This window comes from Gopherus evgoodei, chromosome 14 (genome assembly GCF_007399415.2).
Source record: "Gopherus evgoodei ecotype Sinaloan lineage chromosome 14, rGopEvg1_v1.p, whole genome shotgun sequence".
NCBI lineage: Eukaryota > Metazoa > Chordata > Testudines > Testudinidae > Gopherus > Gopherus evgoodei.
The window spans coordinates 3,712,630-3,738,035 of NC_044335.1; the positions used below are offsets into that span (position 1 = coordinate 3,712,630).

Here is a 25,406-nt window from a genome sequence, read left to right on the forward strand (position 1 = left end):
ACTACAGCTGGCCCGGGATTTAGCTGAGGAAGAACCCACACACGCTGCTTGTCGAGTCCCAAGTTGTGCAAAGAGGAACAAGTGTCAATGCATTGCTAGCCAGCCGCAGGCGTCACCCTTCAATAGTAACTACTTTGGGGTGGCACTGCACAGTGGGTTTGGCACACTCGATGCTGGAGTGGCTACTGAGCCATTCATTAGCTCCTAAACCTACCCTCACTTCCCTTGGTTTAAGAAGAGGCAAATAGGAGCAGCTTTAATTGAGTTTATTAAAACAGCTCTTTGGGTGGGTTTTGAAAGGGTTGCATTACATGACCTCCACCAGGGAGGCCCCCCCACAACCATTCACCTCACTTCTGTGGATGTACACCCGCATCTCTACCCACATCCACCTCCCCGCGCTCCTTCGGACACCAGCCGATTGGATGGGCAAAACAAGGGTCAAGTCTGTCCAAGTGAAGGAATAAAAGATTAAAGGAAACAGATGGTTTTTGCTCTGGACTATCCCCCATAGAGATGCACCTGTTTTCCTGGCATTGTAGGGAAGTCTTCTGGTATATTGCATTTAATAAGAGGAAGGAAGATTCGCTGAGCTCCCGCTGACCAGAGGCTGGACTTTAAGCATCAGGAAGCGAGTGGTCCATGGATGACTTGATCTGCCCAGGTGACAGCCTAGTTAGTAGATGGGAAAAAGGTCAGTGAGGAAGTGTTTGTGCAAAGGATCTGCCCAGCATCTTTACGTAGCACCCTGCCTCCTTCCCTTGGCCAGAGCCTCCTTCCCGGCATTCTGAGGGGCTGGGGAGAGCAGGAATTGATCCTTCATGAACAGCACCAAAAAACCTGTACTAGGTAAAGCAATGTACATAGTACAGAGTGCACCCAGTGCTGTACAGAAAAGGAACATGATGTGGTCCCTGCCTCAAGCAGCGTCCGCTCTAACCATGCAATGGACAGAGGAAGGTGGAGGAATTGGCCTGCAAAAAGCCTGCTGAGGAGCTGTGGGACTTTGCATGAGCGTTGTTGGTGCCAGGGGGCTTTGATTTTTGATACTTTTACTTGAAAAGGGAAGGATGCCAGAGGCCAGCAGCAGCCACCAGCCCGGTTGCACTAAGCACCATACAGAGGCAGTGGGGGATTTTTGGCACTATGAAAGGCATAATTTATTAGCAATTTACAGTAATTAACCTGACCCTTCTCTAGCACCTGTGACTGAAAGTGCTCACCACTTCACAACCGTGTTCATTTCAGCTCAGAGCGTCCCTGCGGGGTCGGGAAGGCTGATCCCCAGTGCAGCCTACGCTGTAATAAAAGCCCTGGGGCACGGCTGTGGCTGGCCTGGGTCAGGTTCGGGCTGGAGCCAGGCCTCTGAATTCTAACAGAGCTCTATGAAGAGCTCACAGATGCCTCCAGCTGGGACGCGCCGGGCCAGGAGGCACTCACTTTGCCATTGTACGTGTGTGGGAAGCCAGTGTCCCTACCGTTTGACCATGTGCTCGTAGATCACTGTGGGGATGATGGTGATGGTGACGGCACTACCAGCTGTAGCCAGGATATCCAGGATTTGTTTGTCCTTGAGGGAGGAAGAGTTGAGAAACACAATTTTACAGCCCCAGATACTGCACGGGCCAAGCATTTCCCCCCCCCCCAGCCCCCAGGCAGAGCGAACGTACAGCTGCCACTCCGCTGTGCACTCCTGCCGCAGCACAAAGGAGATGTAGCAAGGACAGAATGTAGGCCTGTCAGTTCCCTGCTAGGGGTGAGTTATGCATGCACGGGGGGTTATTTGCATAGACAGCTGTGCAAACCTAGCTATTAAAAAAAAAAGTCAGCCTTGATTTTATTTTAAAACGTTTTTAACCTGGCAGCCTTTAAAACCAAAAGACTCACCTGCTGGAGGCAGCTGCAGGGACCTCCCATAAAGCAGCCCTTATTCAGGCTGACAACACACCAGTTAACGTCACTAAATGACATGAAAAAAGACTTTGTTTCGCCCCACCAAGCCCTGGGCTGGGGCACGCTGGTCCCCCAATAAAAGGAAGGCCTGGGAAGAGGGACCGAAACAGCCACTGAGTGTTTGCTGCAGCAAAATACTTCAACTTGTAATTTAATTTCTGGTACATTTAACTAGAGATCTGTTTCCTTCAGCCTCCAACCACAATTTTTTCTTTTAATCAAAGATACCACCTGGGGGAGATTTTCAAAGCCACAAGAGGGCGTTCGGGACCTTAGTCCCACTGAAAGGGGCGGAGTGGCTCTAAAAATCTTCCCCTCAAACTCCTCGATACCCAGCTGCTTTGTCTGGTCTGACTGCAGCACATCAAATGCCACAGGAAACGCTTCCACAGCAGCAGTGAACAAGGGGGCATCAGTAACCCACAGTGGCAGCTTCTTAGAACACTCAGTTCCTGTTTCTCAAGAGAGAGACAAATCTTCAGCTGTAGGTCACCCGAGCCTGACTCAAGGTGCTTCCAATGGCTACCCCAGAGAGACGGGATTCTCCCGCTGTGGGACCAGGCCCTGAGCGAGGGCTGCTCCCTTTCCTGGCCAGAGGCCTGTCTCAGGGAGTCTCCCGTGTGCACCCCTCCCGGCCCATCTCACCAGGGGCCTTTACCTTCAGGCCGATGACGTTCTGCCCGTTCAGCTCACAGATGTAGTGGTTGATGAGGAGGCCATTCCGGGCTGCAGAGCTGCCTTTGGTGAGAGAAACGATCTTCCCCTTCTTGATGACGAACCCCACGTGCCCCGTGCTGTCCTTGTGCATCGTCACCGTGCGCTGGAAGGGCCTGGGGAGGGCACCGGAACACGGGTGGTTAGTCAGGACCTGACGCTCCACGGAGGAAGCTGGATGCAGGCCGAGCGCCCCACCACCACCCCACTCACCTGTCTCGCACGATCACAACGATTTTCTCCGGGGCGGCCTTTTTCAGGGCCCTGTTGGCCTTGTCTGTGCTCCAGCCAGCGCAGTCCTTCCCGTTGATCTGCAGCACCTGGTCCCCGAAGCGCAGCCCGACGAGGGACGCTGGGGAGTTGGCCTTAACCAGCTGCACAAACACCCCCTGCGGGAGGAGCAGGAGTCAGACTGTCACATGGGCAGCACCAGGCATCATGTGCCCGGGACAGCGCTCGCATCGCTCAGCGGCGACCATTCCCGCTGACTGCAGAGCAGCTCAGCAAGGGATGCTGGCCAGGCCTTGGCTGGAAGGATTTGGGGTTGCAGCGTGAGGGTTTGTGACAGAGGTAAAGGACCACAGCGGGCACTGCCAGGGCGACCCGGGCACCAGGCTGGCTCTGGGGAGTTTGGCTCCTGTTACCCCTTCTCACAGTCAGAGCATCCTCAGACCAAACCAATCACTAGCACAAAGGGGTCCAGCTTCTCCTTGTACTATTCTTATACAACCCCACAGTTGCTCAGCAGGTCCCAGCCCCGACGCTCAGGAGCCAGGCCTGATGGGACCGCAGTGGACCCAAGCTGAGTTGTGCACAATGGCCTCAGAACCCACCTGATCGATGCTTTTCAGCTGGAGCCCAGTCTTCCCGCGTTCATCCTTGCAGAGGTGGAGCTCCCGCAGGCCCGGTCTGATCTCTGCCCTGCGCAATCCGAGGTTGTTTCCCGTCAGTGGGGCGACCAGCACACCCTGGGAGGAAGGGACCAGGGCCCCTGCCTGCTGGAGAATCCAACCGGCATGTGAACAATCTGAGCTGACTCAAGTGCAGATGGTCCATGGGGTGGAATGAGAGTGGGGAGGAAGATGGCATCATCGGGGCTGGTCCCTCACATGTGTCTATCACTGGAGTGGGCACCGGGAGCGAGGTGTGGCAGGAGAGGGGAGACTTTCTGGTAGCAGAGCCAGGCAGCAGAAGAGGGAGGTGACCACTCCTCAGGCACCAGACCAACTGCTTCTTCAGGGGACTTCTGCCTGGGTCTGGCCTGCAGGTTCTGTCCCCTCCTCTACAGAGTGTCCGGCGGGGGTGAGGGCAAGGACCCAGCTTATTGGGGCCTAGGACATGAGTGGTGCCATCGGGGGGACAGACAGACACAGTCACAGCGATACCTACGTTGTCACTTGCTGGGACCAGGGCTAGGTCCTTCTGGACCTCTTCACTGGAGAGCAAGAGCCCCATGTAGTCCCCAAGCTCCGTGAGGTTTGGGTACAGAACAGGTGGGGCTGAGGGGGGGGGGAAGAGAAAAGAACATTGTCCATTCAGAGAGCTAAGCGGGGCAGGCGCCGCCTGGGCCAGCCAGGGAGGCCCTGTCCTCCTGCCACAGGATTCGACTGGCTCCCTTGAGATGAAGAGCAACTACCCACATCCTGCAGCCCCGAGACCCCACGAGACAGAAGCCCTTAGCCCCACCACCCCACTGTGGGGCTGATGCTCTGAGCCCCAGCAGGCGCGCCCCAGGGCTCGAACTGTTGAACGTTCTCAGGCAGCTCGGCAGGTCCCTGTGTTTGGCCACCCCTGTCCTATAGCTTCAGGACAAAGATCTGCCCTTCCCCCAGACGTCCCCTCCCCCCTGCATCACCCCAAGCAGCCAGTTGACAGCCCCTCCTCACTGTGCCTGGCCTGGGCGGGGAGTGCAGCTGAGAATTAACCCTTTGTTCACTGGGGAATAAGTGCTTTCCCCTGCACCCTGAGCCGCTACCGAAACCACTCCTGGTCTAGAAGCCTGTCCCTCAAAACCGCTTCTCGTGGCGAGAGGCTGAGTCTCAGCTGGGACTTACCCGTTGCTGGCTCTGACTTCTCTGCAACCCCAGACACAGCCCTGGTGGCTGCGTTCGCCTGAGCCTGGGAAGAGAAGACAGACTTCACTATGTGGGATGGCAGTGGGCACGGAGAGCGGGCAGGGTTGGCATGTTTTATCACCCCACCCCCAGCTTCTGGGGAGCTGGGATTGTCCTTGCGCTCTGTCAGTGGCTGGAGCGAATCCAGGCCTTCCCTTTCAGCACCAGGTCATGGGCTGGGAGACACAGCTGGGCTGGTCACTGAAACCAAACCACAGACGAAGGGGACCCGGCTCACTCAGTGTCCGAGGCCTTTGCTTGAAGAGGGACATAGCGCATCGCTAGGTGCAAGGCCGTAGGGAGCACCGTCACCGCCCCTCCAAATGGATGGGGCCACACTGGAGCCTTGGCAGACGCTGCTCCAACAGCCGAGCTTGGTGTCAACTGGACCCAAAACCCAACCTCTTACCTGCAAGGTTTGATCCACCTTCATGTCCTCCAGTGATGGGTACAGAGCTGACATGGCTGCTTCCTCCACAGGAACCACCTGGAAGAGGCATGTGAAGGCCAGGGTGAGACAGATGCTTTGAAGCAAACGGAGAGCAAAGGTTACATTTCTCCCTCCCTCCCAGTTCATTGTCAAACCTTTTTCAGAGCTGCCTGATGTACCAGGGCAAGGAAAGGCCCAGCCTCTTGGGACACAAAGCTCTGCACACTGCTGCATTAATGTCCAGAGTTAGCATGCTGAAAGGCCAGTCCACATGGGGTTGGGCAAGTACTGGCCCCCGGGTCCCAAGTTTCAGGTTCCAATGGGGTATGTTCACGGCACACAGCCCAAGAGGTCAGAGAGAACATAAAACACTCTTGCTGGAGTGTTGCTGGTTGCAAGGTAACATTGCACTGACAGACTCCAGAACCCTCCCATACCAGTACCAGAACCAAAAGCAGAGAGAGACAAAGCAGGCTGCTCCCTAAGGCAGTGATGCACAACTCACCCTGGCCTTGCTTTAAGTGGTTTCTTTCTCTCTTGTACACTTTGCTACAGCGTCCCCCAGCTTGCAAGCAGGACCAGGGAACCCCGTGCAAATTAAAATGACAGCCAGCAGCTTTCAAATACACCAGCTCAAAGCAAAACCTGAGCCTAAACCACTATATTTCACCTGCCTGTGGGTTACAGCCACAGGAAGGCTAATTCAGACCAGGTTCACCAATCTGCAGGAAACTGCACCTGGACTGTGTCTAGTTTGGAACATGAACGCTGTCTGGGTTCTCTTAGCCACGCTGGGCACAACTCTGCACCCAAGTAGCCAAAGCAAAAGCGATCAGCCCAACCATCACCCTGTAATCTGCTCAGCCCTCATGGGCAAAAAGCCCCAGCGGGGGCATGAGTGTAGGATGGGATCATGGCCAGGCCTTCGTATGTGATTCACATTGGTGCTACAGCGCACGCACGCACGCACGTGCACACACACACACACACACACACACACACACACGTCTCTCTCTCTCTCTCCCCCCACCCCCCTTCTCCTGCATTTGAGTGGAAATTGTCAGAGGAATAAGGTTTTTGTCAGGCTGCATCGTGCCTGGTTCAAATTCTTCCCTGGTCGTGTCAGTGCCCTTGCCACCCCTTGCAATTAAAACCACATTGTGCCGTCCTGCGGCTTGGGACTCTCATTTTGTGAACCTGTATCACATCGCCAATCAGTGCCGCACGCTATTCGTAGCCAGGTGGGGAAACTGAGGCAGGAGGTGGTGCCGGCCTGGCCCAAGGTTGCACAGGAAGTCTGTGAAAGTGCCAGGAATAGACCAACACCCCCAGAGCAGCCTGTCATTTTAATGACTGCAGCCCTGCCTGTGGCGTCTGCAAACCAAGTAGTTGCTGCTGCACAAGATCGGCACCATGTGTCAGACATTTGTTCTCTGTGTTTTGCTGGTGGCCAACCTCTGCTGGTAACCACCCAAGTTCTGTGGCATTAGCTGGTGTGACCTGCTGGCTGAATAGCTGCCTCTGTGCCATTAATACCCACAGAATAAACAGGCAGCAGGGCGGGTGCCTGCCCCGGAGTCCGATTTCCCCTGGGCTGTGAGCCAACCCAGCACCGGGAGCTCAGGGCACAGGCGGCCTGTGTCAGCAGGCACTGCCCATGAAAAGGTCCCATTCAAACAGGTTGGTCACATGAAGCCTGGAACTGATACAGCTTTGGGGCCAGGCCAAGTTTCTGCAGCATCACATGATTGGTTTCTGCACGTAAAAGGCAGGAACCCTAATGGCAGAACATCTTAAAGGGACAGAGCCCCTTTTCTCTCTCGCCTGGGCACCTCCACCACCCGAGAAGGCTGCCACAGCTCCTATTTTTGGTAATGCCATTCTCTGCCCCGCTTTAAAACCCTTCTCCTGCAGGGTGCGCCAGTGGGCTTGTGTGTGTGTGTGTGTGTGTGTGTGTGTGTGTGTGTGTGTGTGTGTGTGTGTGTGTGTGTGTGTGTGTGTGTGTGTGTGTGTGTGTGTGTGTGTGTAAGCACATCTGTCCCTCTGTGTGTCTGAGAGAGAGCCAGCAATGGAGCCTATAAATGAAGCACAGGGGAGGAGAAGAAAATACTGTTTGCAGCCTCAGCGCACGCACACTCCTATCTACCTACCTACCTTTTGGAAGATGTTTCAGGTACATTCACATCCTGCTCCAAGGAAAATTCTCAGATCAAATTTGCCAATTTTCCCTCACTAGCAAGACCTGAGTCTTTCAAAAAAGTTCCCCTGCAGCCTTCACACCCCAAACATCAGCAGGGCTAACAAGACAAGGGAGGTAGGAGTGTCAAAAGGTGAAACTGACCAGCGACACATGTGCACCGAACTAGTTACTTCCCTTGTCTGAGCTGCAAAAAAGGACACAAACAATCTGGCTTTCCTGTCCGCTCAGTTTGAGGTACTGTTAGTAACACAGGCCAAGACGCTATGGTATCAATTGGCATAGCTCCATTAGCGTCAATTGGAGTGGGAGCTGGCCCACAGTTTTTAAGTTAACGTTGCCCTGGTACTTATTCTCTCTCTCTCTCTCTCTCTCTCTCTCTCTCACACACACGTCTTTAAGAGCTTCACCCTCAAAACAATCCTGTGCAGCAGGGAAGTGCTATGATCTCCCTTTTACTGCTGGGAGACTGAGGCACAGATCTCATAGGCGGACATGGCAGAGCCAGGCTTTGCACCCAGGTCACCAGAGTCCTAGGCTAACAACCACTGGGTTAGCCTCCCTCTGCTCTACCTAAGGCACAAATAGGGGAATAGACAGGGATACCGGCACAAGCAATAGCATATTTCTGTGGCAAGTGATGGTTTAATGGCAAAGCACCCACTGTTGTCAACGTCTGGGGGAAGCAACCTCGGCCCACAGCCCCACTGGCGGCAGGGTGCTAGGGATTACAGCAGCAACCTGGGGTTTATTGCTGTGCTCGGACTCTAGCCCAAGGAGGTGCAGACTGTGGGTTTTTCTTTGACCAGCTTCTCACCTCTCCCAGCCAGGGTAGCGCTGTGATGGCTTCCCCCGAAGAACCAAGTGAAAACCAGCTTTTTACCAGGCCATGCTCCCACTCCCACCTTTCCCAGTGATATTGAGACAGGGCCCAGCCTACAATGACAGGGAAAGTAACTGAGGAATCTCCCTAGGCCTACTGAGGTCTATCCTGCAGGCTGGCCTCAGGCAAAGCTGCCATTGGCTGCAGCTGGAGTGATGGGAAACCTGGCAGGGGAGGAGAGTGGCAGCAGGAGTGGGGTGGGATGTGGGGTGTGTAGGGGAAATACATGCGACTCCTTGTTTACTTAGCGGTGTAGCTTTACTTTCTACCATCCTGCGGTCTGGCCTGACCCTCCCCGAAAGATTCCAGGCCAAGTGCTCAGTGGGTGTAAATGCATGCGAGGCTCCTGGTTACACCTGGAAGGAATCCGGCCTTCTGCACATTCTGACCCTACAGAACAAAAACCAGCTGCTCGGGCACTCAGGCCAAGCTCCTAGGTGTCCAACTCCCGTTGAACTCACTGAAATATGGCCCTCAGCCTGTGTCCCTGCCGGTCACACGCTTCCCTGGTGAGCTGTCCAGCCTGGTTTTCAATGCCCCAGTGACGCAGGGGGTGTGTTTTTCCACCCACGTCCCTCAGACACTATCAGCTGATCTCATAGCAAAGGCAAAGGCTGCCCCTGCCCAGTTTGTCACACGGTGACATCAGCCACCCCTGTGGGCCGTTACTGCTCTGCAGGTCCACGATTACCCAAGTCAGGGATTAGTCAGAACCAAGCAGATGATGTTCTGGGGTCGTCGCTTTATTTCCCCCGACTCTGGAGTTGTCAATTTATTTCCCGCCCACTAGCAGGGCTCCCATTTACAAAGGCATGTCAAGTGCAGCCCCTGGCTCTGAAAACACAACCCGAAAGGTTGGGATCTCCCGAATGACGTGACCTGGTGGAATAAATGACATGACCATGGCCACTGACTAAAAGGGCCAAGATCTCAGAACAGCAGCACACACCTGAGGCCAGAGAGAAAACCACCACCCTGGGTCCTGATGCCCCGCACTCGGACAGACCTCAGCCCTTCTGGAACACGGAAATACCCAAAAACACTCAAGTGCCCAGGAATTCAGAGCTAAAGCACAGATATAGCAGGAATTCATTAACTTCACTCACAGCTCCAGCCAGTGAAGGCATCTGGAAAACAGACTCCAGCCTGAGCTGCGTCAACGTTCCCATCTTCCCTGTCCCTGGCACTAATCCTGTAGGCGAAACTTCAGGATCAAGCCTGAGTCCAGTGAAGTCAGCTGCTGAGTGACTCCGGTGGGAGCAGATGGGCCCTCAAAGTGACTCCAGGATGGATGGAAACGTACCAGAGGAAAAAAAATCCACCTCGTTCTAGCACCATTCCACCAGCTTTGGATGCACGATAATAACCATCAAGGGACACAGATCCCAAAGTCGGACGGAGTGATTTTCCAGCAACAAGAACAGAGCCCCCTTCACCCAAGCCCCACAGGGTCCTCAGCAATTTACCGCTATGGGGCAAAGGGCTCGGGCCACCTCCTCAATATGTGGAAAGTGTCAGAATTCAGTTGGAGTCCATGGACCTAGGACAATTTACATCAGCTGAGGGCCTGTCCCCAGAAGTTCCAGTGCTCAGCACACATGGCTGGGCCCAGACGTTCCCGTGTTCGGCTCCCAGCAGCGACCTGTGTGACTCATCAGGCCAGCTTTTTGAAGGCACTCAGCTCCCCCTGTGCACCCCAGGTGACACTCCCTTTTGACAGTCTGGCCCTCTGAGCCAAATCCTGTTGTGACACGAGCACTTGGGGCTCACACTGGTCCCAATGGAAGTGCCGCCAGCAGAGAGCAGAATCTGTGCCTATAACATGCTCTGTTAGAGCAGGTGAAAGCACCTTGTCTCAGCCTGGTTGAAAAAACTAGACTTCATCCCATCCAGCACCTGCCAGCCAAGCCCCCAGCCAAGCGTCCCAGAGAGAAGAAACCCAGCTGGGCAAACCAAGCTTTGCTGCTCCGTGGCGTCGAATGCAGAACTGGGCTGAACCAGAGCCCACAACAAACACCTGGGCTTGATTAGCAAACGGTAAATACCCCCAGTGGTCTGTGATAGGATGTTAGATGGGGTGGGATCTGAGTTACCACAGAGAATTCTTTCCTGGTGTCTGGCTGGTGAGTCTTGCCCACATGCTCAGGGTTTAGCTCAGGGGTAGGCAACCTATGGCACAGGTGCGGAAGGCAGCACGTGAGCTGATTTTCAGTGGCACTCACACTGCCTGGGTCCTGGCCACTGCTCCGGGAGCTCTGTATTTTAATTTAATTTTAAATTAAGTTTCTTAAACATTTTAAAAACCTTATTTACTTTACATAGAACAATAGTTTAGTTATATATTATAGACTTAGAGAAAGAGACCTTCTAAAAACATTAAAATGTATTACTGGCACACGAAACCTTAAATTAGAGTGAATAAATGAAGACTCGGCACACTGCTGAAAGGTCTATGACTCTATGATTCTAAGGAAACCGAACAGCCCAAAGAAGGAGCAGTGGGATGGGGGCAGCCAGGTGAAGCTTAGCGCATCCCTCCCCCTCTCTTGCTGTAGGGGTGTCCCTCCTTACCTGGCAGACAGCTCTGGAGCAGGTGTCTCTTCTCCAGCACACTCTGCCTTCCTCTTCCAAAGGTCTGTGATTTTATAATAGCAGAAAAACACAGGTGCTGCCTCCCTGGGAGGGGCGTCACCCCATCAGCTGACGACGTAGTCACCAGAGAGGAATTCAGCAGCCCAGGAAACAGGCAGGTGCAGGAAAGAGGAAGCCAAGCTCCATCCCTGCTCCACACTGGCAAAGTATGCGAGGATCACCCAGGCCCAAAGCAAGGAGCGTGCGGGTCTGAGACTCAGGCTGCTCCGTGCAGGAAACCTGGCATCACGGACTCTTGGTGCATTGCTTCAACCGGGCACGAGCCTGAAGCTTTTTCTAGCACAGACAGTTCGTATCACACAGGTCCCAGGAACTAAAATGGCCCCTTGGCTCCAGGATTCAGGATCTGGCTGGAAGGCAGGTCTAGTCTGGGGGGATGGCTTCTCCTAGCCTATCTGCAAGGCCTACATCAGGCACTGGCACCCCCTTAGGGAGGCAGCGTGGCCTAGTGCTGTGGCTACACGTCATAGGACCAGGGCTGACTCCTGGCTCTGACACCCGTGCTGTGGCCTTTGGTAAGTCACTTCCTGGCTCCACACTGGGGTTGGTGATACACAACCCTTCACTCCCACACACCAGCGCCGTCGTTGAAAAGCCTTTGCATCTGCATGTGATTATTTAGGACATTTTTAAAGCTGTTGCAAAGCCCTGTTTTCTCTCGCAACAACGTCCCATCTTCATATAGCACGTCGGACAGCCTGGGCACCACCGATAGCGCCAAGACACGAGGGCTGGGACAGCATGGTGATCGGTACCTTAGCCATCCTGGTGAGAACAGACCAGCTACAATGGCCCCAAATCTGCACTTGGGTCCAGGGCTGCAAGTTGTGTGGCCTGGTAACGTTGATACAAAGCAACACAAACAGGCACACCCAGGGTGCAGTTAATACCAGAGCTGCCTGACCGCCCAGTTGCTGAAGGTGAGAAATGCACGTCAGGGTCCATTGGTTTTAAAGCGCTCCGGCCGAACTCTGGGGTGTCGCTGCTACGTCCAGCTGCCGCGTCTGCAGCACGAAGCCTGACGGTGTCATAGCCCTGCAGTCAGGGACAATGTGTCCCTGGATACTAATTAATGACATACTATTCTAACTGCTCAGCATTGCAATGACACAGTGACGGCTCTCGGAGTACCCAGGACTGTGAGTCACCTTGTTACCCCTGCCTCCAGAGTGCAGGAGACTTGCTTGTTCCTGGCTGGGTGGCAGCTCCTACCACCACCAGCCTATCAGCCGCTGCCTCTCCTCTGGGCTATGCCAGCCCTGGCTCTGCCTTGCTGATTAACAATCTGTGTGCCCCAGGCCTCAAGACCCTTTGACTCGTACCCTGTGCTATCCAGCCCTTGACACTGGCTACTCACAGAAATCCCAGACCCTCTGCCCCCAAGGTGCCGTGTACCCCCGTTGACTAGGTTTAGCTTAAATCTCCATTCCTGTGTAGCACAGCATTGTGAGCCCGTCCAGTACAACAGTGGGTTGATTTAAGAAAGACTTAAGCTTTAACTAGACACAAGACAGCCTGGTGAAAACAAATGGTTACAATACAACAGGGGTGAAAGTAACTTAAAGGATTTGCAGTATTCTGGAATCCTGAGAAGGGGCGTGGCCTCCACTGGAAGAGGTGGAGCCTTTAAATCCCCAGGCCCTTTAAATCAGGATTTAAAGGGCCCAGGGCTAGGGCTGTGGTAGCAGCAGCTGAGAGCCCCAAGCTCTTTAAATCACCCCCGAATTCCCAGCTGTAGAGGTGGTTGGGAGCCCTGGGGTTCAGGAGCAATTTAAGTATGGGGATTTAAAGGGCCCAGGGCTCTAGCTGCTGCTACCACAGCAGAGTCCCAGGCCCTTTAAATTGCCAACGGAGCCCCAGGGCTCCAGCAGCAGGGCCCGGGGCTCTGGCTGCCGCTACCCTCCAGTTCCCTTTAAATCGTCTCTGGAACCCTGCTGCCAGAGCCCTGGGGTAGCGGCGGCAGGGCTCCAGTGGCTATTTAAAGGGCCATGGGTGGTAGAAGCAGCAGGAGCCCCAAACCCTTTCAATAGCCACCAGAGCCCTGCCGCAGCTACCCCAGGGCTCCGGCTGGCTCCAGGGGCTATTTAAATGGCTCTGGCCCTTTAAATTGTCCCGGAGCTCTGGGGTAGCGGCAGTGGGGCTCCTGCGGTGATTTAAAGGACCAGGGGCGGCAGCGGCAGCAGGAGCCCTGGGTCCTTTAAATCACCACCTAAGCCCCACAGCCGCTACCCCAGGGCTCTGGCAGCGGGGCTCTGGCAGCAATTTAAAGGGCCCTGAGCTCCAGCCCTTTAAATTGCTGCCTCAGGAAGCCGTTCCACCCCGGTATGGTGCACCAGCTCTTGCCAGCAGGGGTGGCAGGTTTGTAGAAATTTTGGTGGTGCCCAGAACCTGCCCCTGCCCAAACTCTGCCCCCTCAAACTACACCTCCCACCTGCCCAAGACTCTGGGAGGGAGTTTGGGTGGGGGAGGAGGTCTGGAGTGCAGGCCCAGGGCTGGGGCAGAGGACTGGGGTGCAAGAGGGGTGCAAAATGCAGGCTCTGGGAGGGAGTTTGGGGATGGGAGGGAGTGTGGAGGGAGGGGGTGCAAGTTCTGGGAGGGAGTTTGGGGATAAGTGGGTTTGTGGAGGGAGGGGGTGCAGGGGTGAGGGCTGTGGGGTGAGGCTGGGGTGGATTTGGGATGTGGCTAGGGATGAGGGGTTTGGGGTGTGGGAGGGGACTCAGGGCTGAGGCAGAGGGTTAGGGTGCAGGGGGATGAGGGCTCTAACTGGGACTGGAGATGAGGGTTTTGGGGTGTTGTTGAGGCTCAGGGCTAGGACACAGAGTTGAGATGTGGGGGGATGAGGGCTCTGGCTGGGCGTATGGGCTTTGGGGTGTGGCAGGGCTGGGGATGAGTTTGGGGTGCAGGCAGGCTGCCCTGGGACTGGAGCCAGAGAGAAGGACTCCCCCCAGCCCTCCTTGCTGGCAGCAGTGAGCTCTGGGGTAGGGACCCCCTTCCCCCCCCCCCCACTGTCACTGCACGTGCTCCTACGGCCCCTCTAAGGTCCAGGAATCCCCCTCGCCTCTCCTGTGGTGGGTGCCATGCCGGTGGGGGGGGGGCTCTGCCATCACATGTGCCTCCTCCCCTGCTGCTGCCCCTCACTGTAGCTTCACTGGGGCTGCCCCTTGCCCAGCGTGAGGCAAGAGCAGTGACTGCGGGCAGGGGGGTGGCTTCACCGGTGGAGGGTCCCACTGGAAAATGAAAGGGTCCGAGAGGGAAGGGCAGCCTGCCCTGGCATGAGTGAGGGGGGCACTAGGACCCTGTGGCGGCAGTTAATGCAGGCAGGCAGCAGGGAGCTGCAGGGGATGGGGAGAGACAAACGCTCTGCTCCTGGACCCAGGGAGGTGCATGGGGGCAGCAAAGGGGGGGCCGGGGCACACTCGGGAGGGGTGGGGGGGCAGCAGGTGGGACCAGGGGGGAGACCCGGCCCCGAACTTTCATGGAGCCGGGCTCCCGGACCCTCAGTTTGCTGGAGCCCAGAGGCGGAGTCAGAGAGGGAGAGAATGCTCCATTTTCTTGCTGGTAGCTACTGCACTTTTTCTTACCGGTCCTCCATCCCGGCCCGTACCTGCTTACTTTCACCTCTGCAATACAAAACACCAACCTGGGCCTACTCTTATTAATGGTTCCCTTTCCTAGCTAATAAAGTAGGTCCGTTCCCCCTCCCCACACAGTTCAGTTTGGTGCTGAGCTGGCTGGCCTCCCAAGGCCATGAGAGCAGTCCTGCTCCCCAAAGAGTGTCCGTAGTGAATGGATCCAGAGTGCCTCCCGCCTCTGTGTTATACTGAAAACAGCCAGGGCGAACCCCGGCCTTGCTGTGCGTTTCCTTTTTCACCTTCAAGTGGTTTCACTTGTTTGCTGTTGCAGCTGGTGGGTTTTTCCCATTGAACATACCTGTATTGCACAAGGCTACACAATTGAGCCAGGCATTACATCACCAGCTAAAAAGGATGGGGTGACACCACCGCCCTGCCCGAATGGGCCATCACCGAGACACATTATCCCCTGGGTCTAATTTCTAGCACCCAGTCTCTAAAGCACACGTTCAATAGAAATACGTTACTTCTCAACTATTACTCACACATACAGCTCGTAATGCTTGTGACGCTTGACAAGTTCTGAGCTTTCCGTAGCTCCCTGTGACTCTTTATGGCTAAATAGCCTGTAAGAGGTGTGTTTGGTGTAGTGAGTTTGGCAGGGCTGAGGTGAGCATTGTTTGCAAAGCTCAGGGGACCCTTTGCTAAGGGGTGTCTGTGTGACATTGATGCAGTAGGTTAGCCCACGGATGCTGGTCTGGGCTCTCTTTTCTGGCTAAGGTGTCTCCTGCCACATTTGCTTTCCCATTGATATGCACAGTCTCCAGGTGCTATTCCTGCAACCCTGTGCGCCGGTGCAACACCTAGGGCTGGTACCTTCAGGCTTGAATGTGCAGTGATCTGTTACCCCCCTCATTTTCTGTTGCACAGCTAATGGTTTAACTGTTTGCCTGCCCCACTGCACATTCATTCGCTGACAGGGTAGTTTTAGTCAATTGGGGTGAATGCAATGGGGTGGTTTTTGTTGCTCTCCCCTCTTTGCCTTAGAACTGCCCCCAGTCTGGTAGTGGATGCAGCTGTACCCAGTGTTAATAAATCCTCACCACCCCCACTGCAGGCAGCACTAATAAGCCCATTCTACAGATGGAAAAACTGAGTTACTCAAGGCTGTATGAGTCAGTGGCAGAGTCAGGAAAAGAGCCCAGGATTCCTGATGCTCAGGCTTGTGCTTATCTGCTAGACACTGCTCTGTCTCTGGTCATGAGCACAGGGGTCTGACACCACTGCGGGAGCGATCACATGCCTTCACTACAACAGCCTGCGTGACAGCCAATGTGGTAATTCCATGAGGCCTTTGAACCCAAGAAGAAAAATCAGTAGCTGGTGAGACGGTCTTGCAACAGCGCTTGGCACCAGAAGTCCTCACAAATATTCATTACGGTGGATCCTCCGGGTCCCTCTGATGTGAAAGGGGAGGTGGCTTGTGGATTTCTATGGCATCTAGGGCTGTTGGGCACACACTATTTCAAAGATATAAAGGGAACAGAAGGTTCATGCTCAGGTTAAATGCAAATTTGGTCTGAGCAGTATTTAAATGAGCTTCCCCCTTTGATCAGCTTCCTCCTGGTCACAAAGGGTGCGTTTGGTCTGAACAAAGAGGGAAAGAGGCTGATAAGTATTTTTTGCATAGGGCAAACCACAGCATAAATAAAGGATCAGGAGCAAGGGTCAACGGTCAGGGCATAACTGCCCCCAGATTGTCTCTGCTGCTCTGATGTTGGGCACAAAATCGGGCAATACCAGTGGTGCGGGAACCTGTCTGTTGTTTAGCAAAACCACCCCTTGTGTGCAACATCACCCTGATACCCTCTGTGTGTGTTAGACAACAGGAGCCATTTCTCCAAAGCCTTGGAATGCTGCCCCACCGGCTCTGGGACGTCATTGCAGGAGGGGCTCTCAGCCAGGGGAGGGCACATGGGGAGCGCCCTATTTTTAGCAGCAGCCTGGGAAGGAGTGCCCCGGAAGCCCTGATAAGCTTTTTCCATAACACCCATGCTGTAACCTGGGCCTCTGTTTGTGAGAGTAACCCATAGCTAGCTGCAGGGGTGATGGGAGGGCGGTGAGGCTGCGTTCCTCCACCCACAGCGCACTCAGGCAGGGTCCCCCTGAGGATTTCCTGGCTGAGCCAGAAAGGGCCCAGCTTGATTTCCAGATGCCAGGCTGGCAGTGAGCAAAACCCGGCCAAAACCGGAGTAAGGTCAGAGTGTCACCAAGCCCCAAGCTGCAGGGCTGAATCCACAAGGAAATGCTGCGGGAGCTCCCCATGCCCTGTGCTGTGCTGAACCGATGCTGCTTGCTATGATAGCAGTTGTAGCAAAGGTTAAACTGCCGGGATCAAAAATATCCAAAAGCCACACAGAGGAAAGGGGGTACCCAGCACAATGATGAAGACACCTTAACAAAGCAGGATCCCTGGGATGCAGGGACTCAACCTGTCCCCAGTTGATGAGAAAGGGAGTTTGGTTAGGGGTCTCAATGGGTCCTGATCCCCGAATTGCTCAAATTAAAACAGACACTGAAACTGACACTGCTGGAAGCAGCTGTGCCTGCCACACAGCTACTGCTGCCCCGGCACATTCAAACCCAGCTCGGCATGTAGCCTACACTGGCTCAAAACCTGCTCCTGAATCTCCAGCCCTGCCAGGCCCACAGAGCACAAGGCCGAGAACACTGCGGGGCAGCAGGTCGGTTATGTCACAGCCTCCCGAAACTACGTTGGGCACACGCCCAGCTGCCAGTCACGGGGAGAGGCTTGCTACAGGTCAGTAGCTGAGCCCCTAGATCAGTTTGTAAACTCCAGAGAGGCTCAGATTCTGCAGTGATACACTCCAGGGGAAGCGCTGCAGAAGCTCACCTGCCCTGCTTGAGTCAAAGGGAAATCCAGATTGCACCCTTCCTCTGCAGCTCAAACTCTGCAGCCTCCTGCTGCAGTATGAGAGCCAGAAAGTGAACCTGCCTAGAAACCACAGCCACACTTGGCTAAGCAACACCCAGGAAAAGGTTACCTCATAACAGCTGCCTCTGAACAGGTGCTAGGCAACAGTGACCCACCCTGTGGATTACAGCACAACCAAGGAGTTTACTTCTGTGTCCTGTCTTGTGTCTCATGGGCTCAGTGTATTGTCAGTGTGCCACTGGCGGCGTTTGTTGGGGTGGGGTCATTCCAGCCCACGATGGGACTGTCTCCGGCTCAGAGCATGCTCCAGCTGGCACTCCTGCTCATGGCAGTTGGATTGATTTCTGTCCATTAAAGAAGCGTTTGAACATTTTTCTGTTTCTGATTTTAAGAGCAGAAGAGACTATCATGATAATCTCATTTGATTTCAGGCATAACACAGGACGGCGAACCTCACCCAGGAATTTCTGTAGTTCATTAAGAGATTCTTAGTGATTCTAAACAGGGTACAGTGAAGAGGCTATTTGGATGGATTCGTTAATAACGGCCCAGGGCCTTCTCCAGTTAAGATTCCAACTGCCTCTTTGGGGTTGATCTTAACTTTCCCAAACTCTCACCATTTGGACTGAAATTGTCCAGGTTTGGGGTCTGGTAAAAAACAGAAAAGAAAGAAACAGTTGAGCCATTTTGGAGGGGGGGGGGGGTGGGGAGGAAATGAACTTCTTCTATTACCAAAGAAACCGACCCAAACCCCCAAAACATACAAAGTTGTTCCAATTAACTTTACAGCTGAAACTCCTGTGTGTAAGAAGCTAAATATGGCAAGGAACTAGCTGTTCTTGAGGCGAAAGGCCTGTGAGAGCTGTGGTGTACCTGAATTTGATTTGACTGAGTGATGAGCCTTTGAAAATTGCCTGCTCTTCACACGCAGGCCCGTTTGCACAAGGTTTTTCACTAGCCCTGTCTCCAACTAGGGTGACCAGACTTCAAGTGTGAAAAATAGAGGCAGATCTGTTTTCAGGGAGGAAGGGGGCATATAGTTGCCTAGCGGAGACAAAGTCCCTAATATTGGGAGGTCTGGTCTGGGCACCCTGCCTCTGCAGCTCACTTAGGCCCCAGCCTGACTCTGCAAAGACTTCAAGAGACGCGTAGCTTTACGCACTCCGGGTAGCCACATTGAAGTCAGTGAAACTACCAGTGCACAGTGTCCCCCCTTCCAACTGAGTCCGAGGAGACTTGGTATTTTTCTTAAACCCCAGCACCTCAGTGAGAGTCCTGGGACTGTGGGCGACACTCCGTTTCCATTTTAGTTTTTAAAAAGTAAGATCATTCTAGCTCTCGCTGCTGCAGAGAAAAGCGTGAAAAGGTGACCCCTAAAGGCTCAAAGACCAGCAGGCAAAACACCACAAAACCCTCAGTTCTTAGTTTTAAAAATCTCATTATTTTAGGGGGCTTGGCCCAAGATTTCGAGCTCCTGGAGTTGGCAGTAATTTGATCCCACAAACTCAGCGCTGTAGCCATGCAGACCCCACTGGAAATACTCACCTGGGTAACAGTACTAATACTCAGCTCTTACTGACCACCAGCGTTCAAAGACTTCACAGGATCAAAGCCATACAGAACTTTTCATCCATTGATCTCAGAGCGCTTTACAAAGTCGGTCAGTATCATCCTTGTTTTACAGATGGGAAACTGAGGCACAGATGGGGGTGATATGGCTTGTCCAAGGTCATCTGGCAGGCCACTACAGGAGCTGGGACTAGAACTCACCCTGAGTCCTTAACTCTTGCTCTATCCACTAGCCCCCACTGCCTCTCTATCAGACAGTAATCTAGCAACCTTATAAGAGCTGTAGTAATAAAGACACTCCCATGCATTTCAGGCTTTTTCCCTTACTGGGCTTTTTAAAAAAAAGTAGAATCACTTTTTATTTATCACCCAAACTTCGCAAAAAGAAAACACTCTGCATACACAGTGACAAGTGCATCTGATTTCAGCATCTCACTAATCGGAGGTTCTATTTGTAACACAATGAAATTTGGTTTTTTATCCATTATATATTCGTTTTAACCAGACAGCCAAGTGACCCAGCCGACAATAACTACGCGAGAAGTGCCAGGGAGGACACAGACTTCTATTTCACACTAAAGAAAGCACATTTGAAAAACCATCCCTACTTGGAAGGAGTCCCTCGGTTGCGTCCCTGCCGCTGCCTGTCGGGTAGCGTGTGAGAATCTACGTGCCACATGCCAGAATGCAGCCAGGGCTCCCTCTGCAAACCCTGCTGAGAGAAATCTGCACACACAGAGTCCCCGCAGGCTGCATCCTGTCTCCGGGACCCGGCCCTGTCTGTTCAGAGAGGCCCAGCCCCGGAAAAAGCGACAACAATGGAGTTCATACAGCTGGCCAGTGTTGATCTCTCTCCTGGCAGCTGAGCGTCCTGACCTACTTTTGCAAGAGTAGAAGAAGAGGCCTTGGGAACCCTGAGTTTCCTGCTCTCGGCTTCCCCCCTCCAGTCAGGACACTGCTTGGGATAACTGGCCAGACTCTGCAGGTGCCTCTTCCTCTCCCCTTCCGGCCTGGACTCTTCCCCCCAAGAGAATTAGGAGGGTTGCTTGTTAAGCACTACCCTGTGCTCAGCCCTGTACACAGACACAGAGCCCAAGCCTGATTGCAGTGTTGCCAATAGAAAAAATCCCGTTGGCTTCTCCGGCAGCAGGATGGGGCCCATGAACCATGCATGCCCTAGTGCACTAGGCATGGATGTGACGAGACTGAGGCCCTGGGATGTGCTGGAGGAGTCGGCTGCCCTGGGCTGTTTGTGGGTGTTGCAGAGAAATGGATGCCATCCTCGTGCTCGCTCTTGGGCCCTGCACTCGGGAATGGGAATACAGAGCCCCTCACGCCTGGAGGAACAAGTTCTGTGGCGAGGTGGCTGGGTGGGAGCCGGGACTGCTGTCCAAACACCCATGGTGCATTGAGCACCTGGCTTTTCCTAGAGCCGAGCTGCTGGGGCAGCGCGGAGATTGGCAGCTGCTGTCTGAGCCACACATGGAAGAACAGCAGGGGGCAGCTTCTGGCCTCCGAGCTCCTTCGCTTACCCCCAGAACCAGGGCCAAATTCACACCATGCATAACTCCCACTGTTGGAGATACAGCGGTGCAGGGGAGACAATCACAGAAGGGGACTGTGTGTTTCCCTCGTACATCAGCCCCTCCACCCACATCCCTCCACCCCCATGCTCTCCCTTCAAGCACAGCCCCCGCTCGACAGCTCCCCAGGGGAACAGCCACATATGACACCCCGTGCTGCTCATGACATCAGCTCCCTGTTCAAACCCATCACCCTGCACCTGGGCTCCGTGGGTGGAAATGATCCATCCGAGGGCCAATGGGCTGAGAGACATGGCACAGCCAGCACTTGCTTAACGTTGCTACACTTGTCCTGTATGGCAACTGTTGCTAAGTAGCACAGGGGGGCCGCGAGCCAGAGGGGTCACTTACAAACCCGATAGAAAACAAGGAAGCAGATTACAGCATTTTCACAGCCATGATAAATGGAGGCAGAACACGCGTTCAGCACCAAAAGGTAACGCACATGCCATGTAGCTAGATTCACCACCCAGTGACTCACGCATTCGTTACATAAAGGGGTGGGGGCAGCCAAAGAGGGAGGAAGGGAGAGAGGGAAGGGGAAATGTACAATGAAAAGCAGGAGGTGAATTGCTCTGTGGGCTCTGGCACCCTGGTGGGGACCGAAAACTCATCGCTGGGCTGGACGCACACAGTGAGGAGCATCCAGAACTGGCCACATGTGGGGTTTGGGGCACCCAGTGCTGCCACTGTAACAGCCTCACTAAGGGCAGGAGGCCAGGGCTTGATACCATCTAGGGGACAATACCTTGACACACCATTTTTACTGCTAAAAATGAGCCATAGCTGGTCTCAGAATAACACCCCCCTCACGCCCCAAAAGTCAGAAACCAGCTTCCAGCTGTACAGCCAGACTGCCTTGGCTTAGCCTGCACAGACATACTCCCGCTGGGCGCCACAGAATGCAGCACTGCCAGCCGCTGGTTAATAATTAAAGCAAAGAAACCTGCAGCCTGTTTTTTAATACGTGCCTCAAGCACCCATCTAGAGTTGATCCTTCTGCAAGGAGCCTGAGCAGCAGCCGGCACCGTTTATAGCCAGGCGCCTGGAGGACAACGGCACTGCCGTCCTGGGATCCGACAGCAGCACCGGAATGCACACAGCTGCTGAGCCAGGGGAGACAGTTCAGGGCTTTGGCCAAGCCGTACTGGGCAGCAGAGTGGTGCTGGAGCCATGCTGCGTCTCAAGCTGACACAGCTCAGAGGAAGATGGAGCTGGCCCTATCTTTAATATAAGGCAGGATTTTCACAGGCATCAAAGTAGCTTGAGAGCAAAAGTGCCCGTAGATGCTTTAGAAAACCCCAATTTCCTCTACCCCCAGTTCAGGCTCACACCTTCAGAAAGTTGGGAGGAGGACAGGTTTTAATGACAGGCCAAAGCCTTTCCAGGTGAGGGCAGCAGGGCTCAGAGTATCATCTCCTCATTATCGCTGTTAGGAGCTCAGAGGCGAGATGGTGACTCAGATGCTATTGTAAAGGGTGGAACCCCCCACCCTCGCCCCCACCCCTCAAATTCTGAATCACTGGCACTGTAAATAGTGACAGTTTTGAAGCGAGGCACAGAACTGCTGTCCAATGAAGGGACTCACCCCGTGGGATAACTGATGGATGGGCAAGGAAGCTGGGATTCAGGAAAGCTTGATTCAGTGTGCTCAGCTGTGCCACTGCTTCCTCATGTGGCCTTGAGCAAGTCACCTAACTTCTCCACACCCCAATCTCCTCCTCTGTGCCACGCTGCTGGTTACCCACCTCCACAAGGCAGCGTGAGAGCCATGCTCATAGTGCGGTTAATTGATGGCTCCTGGCGCCAGATCCCTAAGCACTACCTCCACTCACTGCCCTGCTGAAGTCACAGGCCAACAGAGGACTCGCTGTGACAGAGCGATGGCTGTAGGTGAACAGGCCCCATTCCCGCCGCGAGCAGGGTGCGAATCTGACTTCTGTCCGAGTGGTTTTATGGCCACTGCTCTAGATCTCCATTCCCTCTCCCAGGGCAAAGCTCTTTGGAAGTTGTCTGCCCATTTCTCCCTTTGATGGAGCTTGAGAAGGAGTCAACTGCTATTTTCTTACCACAGGCGAATCCTGTAAGCTGAGCGGTTGCTAGCTTTGATGTCCACAGATGGCAGCACTCAGAATTCAGAGCATTTACACTGGGGAGAACCCCATGAGTGCAGGTATGTGCTGGGCAAACTCCCCCACTGCATGTGAAGCAGACCTTGCAGTACCCCTCCTGGTCCAGAAACAGCCAGTTCTCCAGGAACAAATCCAAAGAGCACCCAGTTGCGGGCCTGGGGAAGGGTGAAAGCAGAGTTTTAGCTCAGCTCAGTCAACTTTGCAACTTAGCACCATTGCTTGCTGAGTGAAAACAAAGAGCCTCAAAGGCAGAATTCTATTTAAATGTGAACTACAGAGTGATTCCGTGCCCAGCCCCAGCTTACAATAGATGCTTCCTGCTCATTCCCACTAGCACCCTCAGGTCCCCCCTTTCCCCTCTAGGGAGCAGCTCTTTGGAGGACCTGGACATTAAGGCCACAGGAGGCTATGCCTAGCCTCAGTTCTTACTGCCCCAAATGAAGGGAATGCCAACAGCTCAGTCTACTCATGCCAATCCTCAGCATCCTCCTCCTCTTGTCCCAGCTCTGGGGTGCAGAATAGTGCAGTGGAAAGCCTGATGTGGCAAGTCGAATTCAGCTCTTCCAATGATCTTGCCCTGGACTTGCACCGGAATGTGATAGGCACTCAGAGAACCCGGACAGAAAGCAGTAAATGAGTTCACATTTAAAGCCAGGAAAAAAAGTATTCATTAAATGAAGCATGTTAGTAATTTCAACTATTCTGTCCTTTGCTGGATGAATTACCTTCGAGAGGGAAGCTTCTGCTGCTATCAAAGAAATCAACTCCGAATCTTGTGCTTTGCCTGCTTTAAGCAATCGGTATGTTATTGAAACAAACATCAGAGATCTCTGGCAATTTCATGAGGAGCCAGAAATACGGCCCGGATCTAGTCACAAGGAGCCGGGGGGTGCTGCTGATCAGACTGCAGAACAGGGCAGTCTCTTTTGGACACAGGCTGGATTTTTTTTCCAGGAACTGAAAAATTCCCAAACCAAAAACAGTTGGTTTGTTTCAAACCAACACTGAATTTTCAGGTTTTTCCCCCGCTAAAGCAAGGTCTCTGACTGACAGAAGCTGGACCTGGATCACTTGATGACCACCCAGTTCTGTTCATTCCCTCTGAAGCATTGGCACTGACCAGTCAGACACAGGATACTGGGCTAGATGGACCATTGGTCTGAGCCAATATGGCCATTCTTATGTAAACAAATCTCATGTTGGATCAAAAACACTTGTTACCAACACAGATTCCCCCCCCCCCCGGGTTTTGTTTATGGGCTGTTTTGTTTTTTATGAGTGCTGAAGACTATACCATCTAGATCAGGGGTTGGCAACCTTTCAGAAGTGCTGTGCCGAGTCTTCATTTATTCACTCTGATTTAAGGTTTCACGTGCCAGTAATACATGTTAATGTTTTTAGAAGGTCTCTTTCTAGAAGTCTATAATATGTAACTATACTATTGATGTATGTAAAGTAAATAAGGTTTTTAAAACGTTTAAGAAGCTTCATTTAAAATTATATTAAAATGCAGAGCCCTCCTGGACCCAGGGCCAGGACCCAGGCAGTGTGAGTGCCACTGAAAATCAGCTCACATGCCGCCTTCGGCACATGTGCCATAGGCTGCCTACCCCTGACCTATAGCTTACTAGCAATCATTTCCCCCCCCCTCAACAAATTTGAGACTCAAAATTCCTCTCATGGCCTTGCATCATAAATAAATAAAATAAAGGCACCAACATGGATCAAGAGCTAAGTGAACTCAGCAGTATGTGAGCACAAGCACGGCTGTCATACGTAGGCTAGAAAGATGGATTTTGATTAGGCAAATCTACTTGCAGGGACATGTGTGCTGCACAGCTTCTGCTACCGAACAGTCACTAAACTAGAGTCCAAGGTGTAACTTTGATCTCCCTCCCACAGAGAAACGTTGATGTTGGTATCTCTGATGTCCACAAATGGTAGCATCAGGTCTCCTCTACGTACCCCTGGTGTAGAGTAAGCCATCTGGACGAGTACAGCAGTGTCTGCTCCCAGCCCCCGACTCACCCTCCACTGACTTTCTGCCTCCATTTGTACAAGAAGCAATTTCAATTACTGCCAAGTGGGAGCAGCAGGAAAGAGTGTGAATCTGGCCAGATTGTGTCATAGAAAAATCAAGGATTAGGAAGAGCGCGCAGGCAAGCAGGACACAGTAGAGGGTGACCAGAAGAGAAAAGGGGGTGAGGGGCAGAGAGAAAGACAGCACTTGTTAGAGAGATGACAGAGGTGGGGAACTAGGTCTTTGGGGCTTCAAACATTTTGCATTTGTGACAAACAGACAAACTTCTCCACAGCAGGGGTTGCCAACCTCCTTCCCTACTCAGGACTCCATTCCTAGCAGCTGGGCAGAGTTGCCAGCAGCTCTCTGCTTTCCTGGCTTCAGGTGGAGATTGTGGCTGCTGTTCTAACTAATCAGCTAGGAATCAGAAAGGCCTCAGGAGTTCTGTGCTCCCTGCTAAAGGCTGTACTACCACCCTCCCCTCCGTGCAGAAACAGGGCTTGCTCCTCGCCCCATATGCGGAGAGCCTGAACAATGCTGAGAACTGGAACGCTAAGCCCTGGCGCAATGCCCTGAGCTGCGCTGCTATGAGGGATAAATCATTCCAGCCAGGGCTTTCCAACGCTCCCTA

At 53.5% G+C, this 25,406-nt stretch overlaps 1 protein-coding gene across 5 annotated transcripts in view; it reads right to left on the reverse strand.

Annotated features, from left to right (window-relative positions):
- Window positions 1-125: 125 nt before the first annotated feature.
- SDCBP2 (syndecan binding protein 2) overlaps window positions 126-25,406 on the reverse strand; it is a 40,939-nt gene continuing 15,658 nt past the window's right edge. Inside the window, exons 1-9 of one of the 5 annotated variants that reach the window (XM_030533100.1) lie at window positions 19,649-22,705; window positions 5,191-5,268; window positions 4,722-4,785; window positions 4,057-4,166; window positions 3,501-3,665; window positions 2,881-3,056; window positions 2,612-2,783; window positions 1,479-1,570; window positions 128-672 (exon numbers count right to left, since the gene is read on the reverse strand). In XM_030533100.1, coding sequence (XP_030388960.1) covers window positions 618-672; window positions 1,479-1,570; window positions 2,612-2,783; window positions 2,881-3,056; window positions 3,501-3,665; window positions 4,057-4,166; window positions 4,722-4,785; window positions 5,191-5,244 — 888 coding nt within the window. In that variant the 5' untranslated portion in view covers window positions 5,245-5,268; window positions 19,649-22,705 and the 3' untranslated portion in view covers window positions 128-617. Of the gene's footprint in view, window positions 673-1,478; window positions 1,571-2,611; window positions 2,784-2,880; window positions 3,057-3,500; window positions 3,666-4,056; window positions 4,167-4,721; window positions 4,786-5,190; window positions 5,269-7,365; window positions 7,388-10,862; window positions 11,060-19,648; window positions 22,706-25,406 lie in introns of those variants that run through there. The other 4 variants (XM_030533099.1, XM_030533101.1, XM_030533098.1 and 1 more) reach the window with 4 other exon arrangements.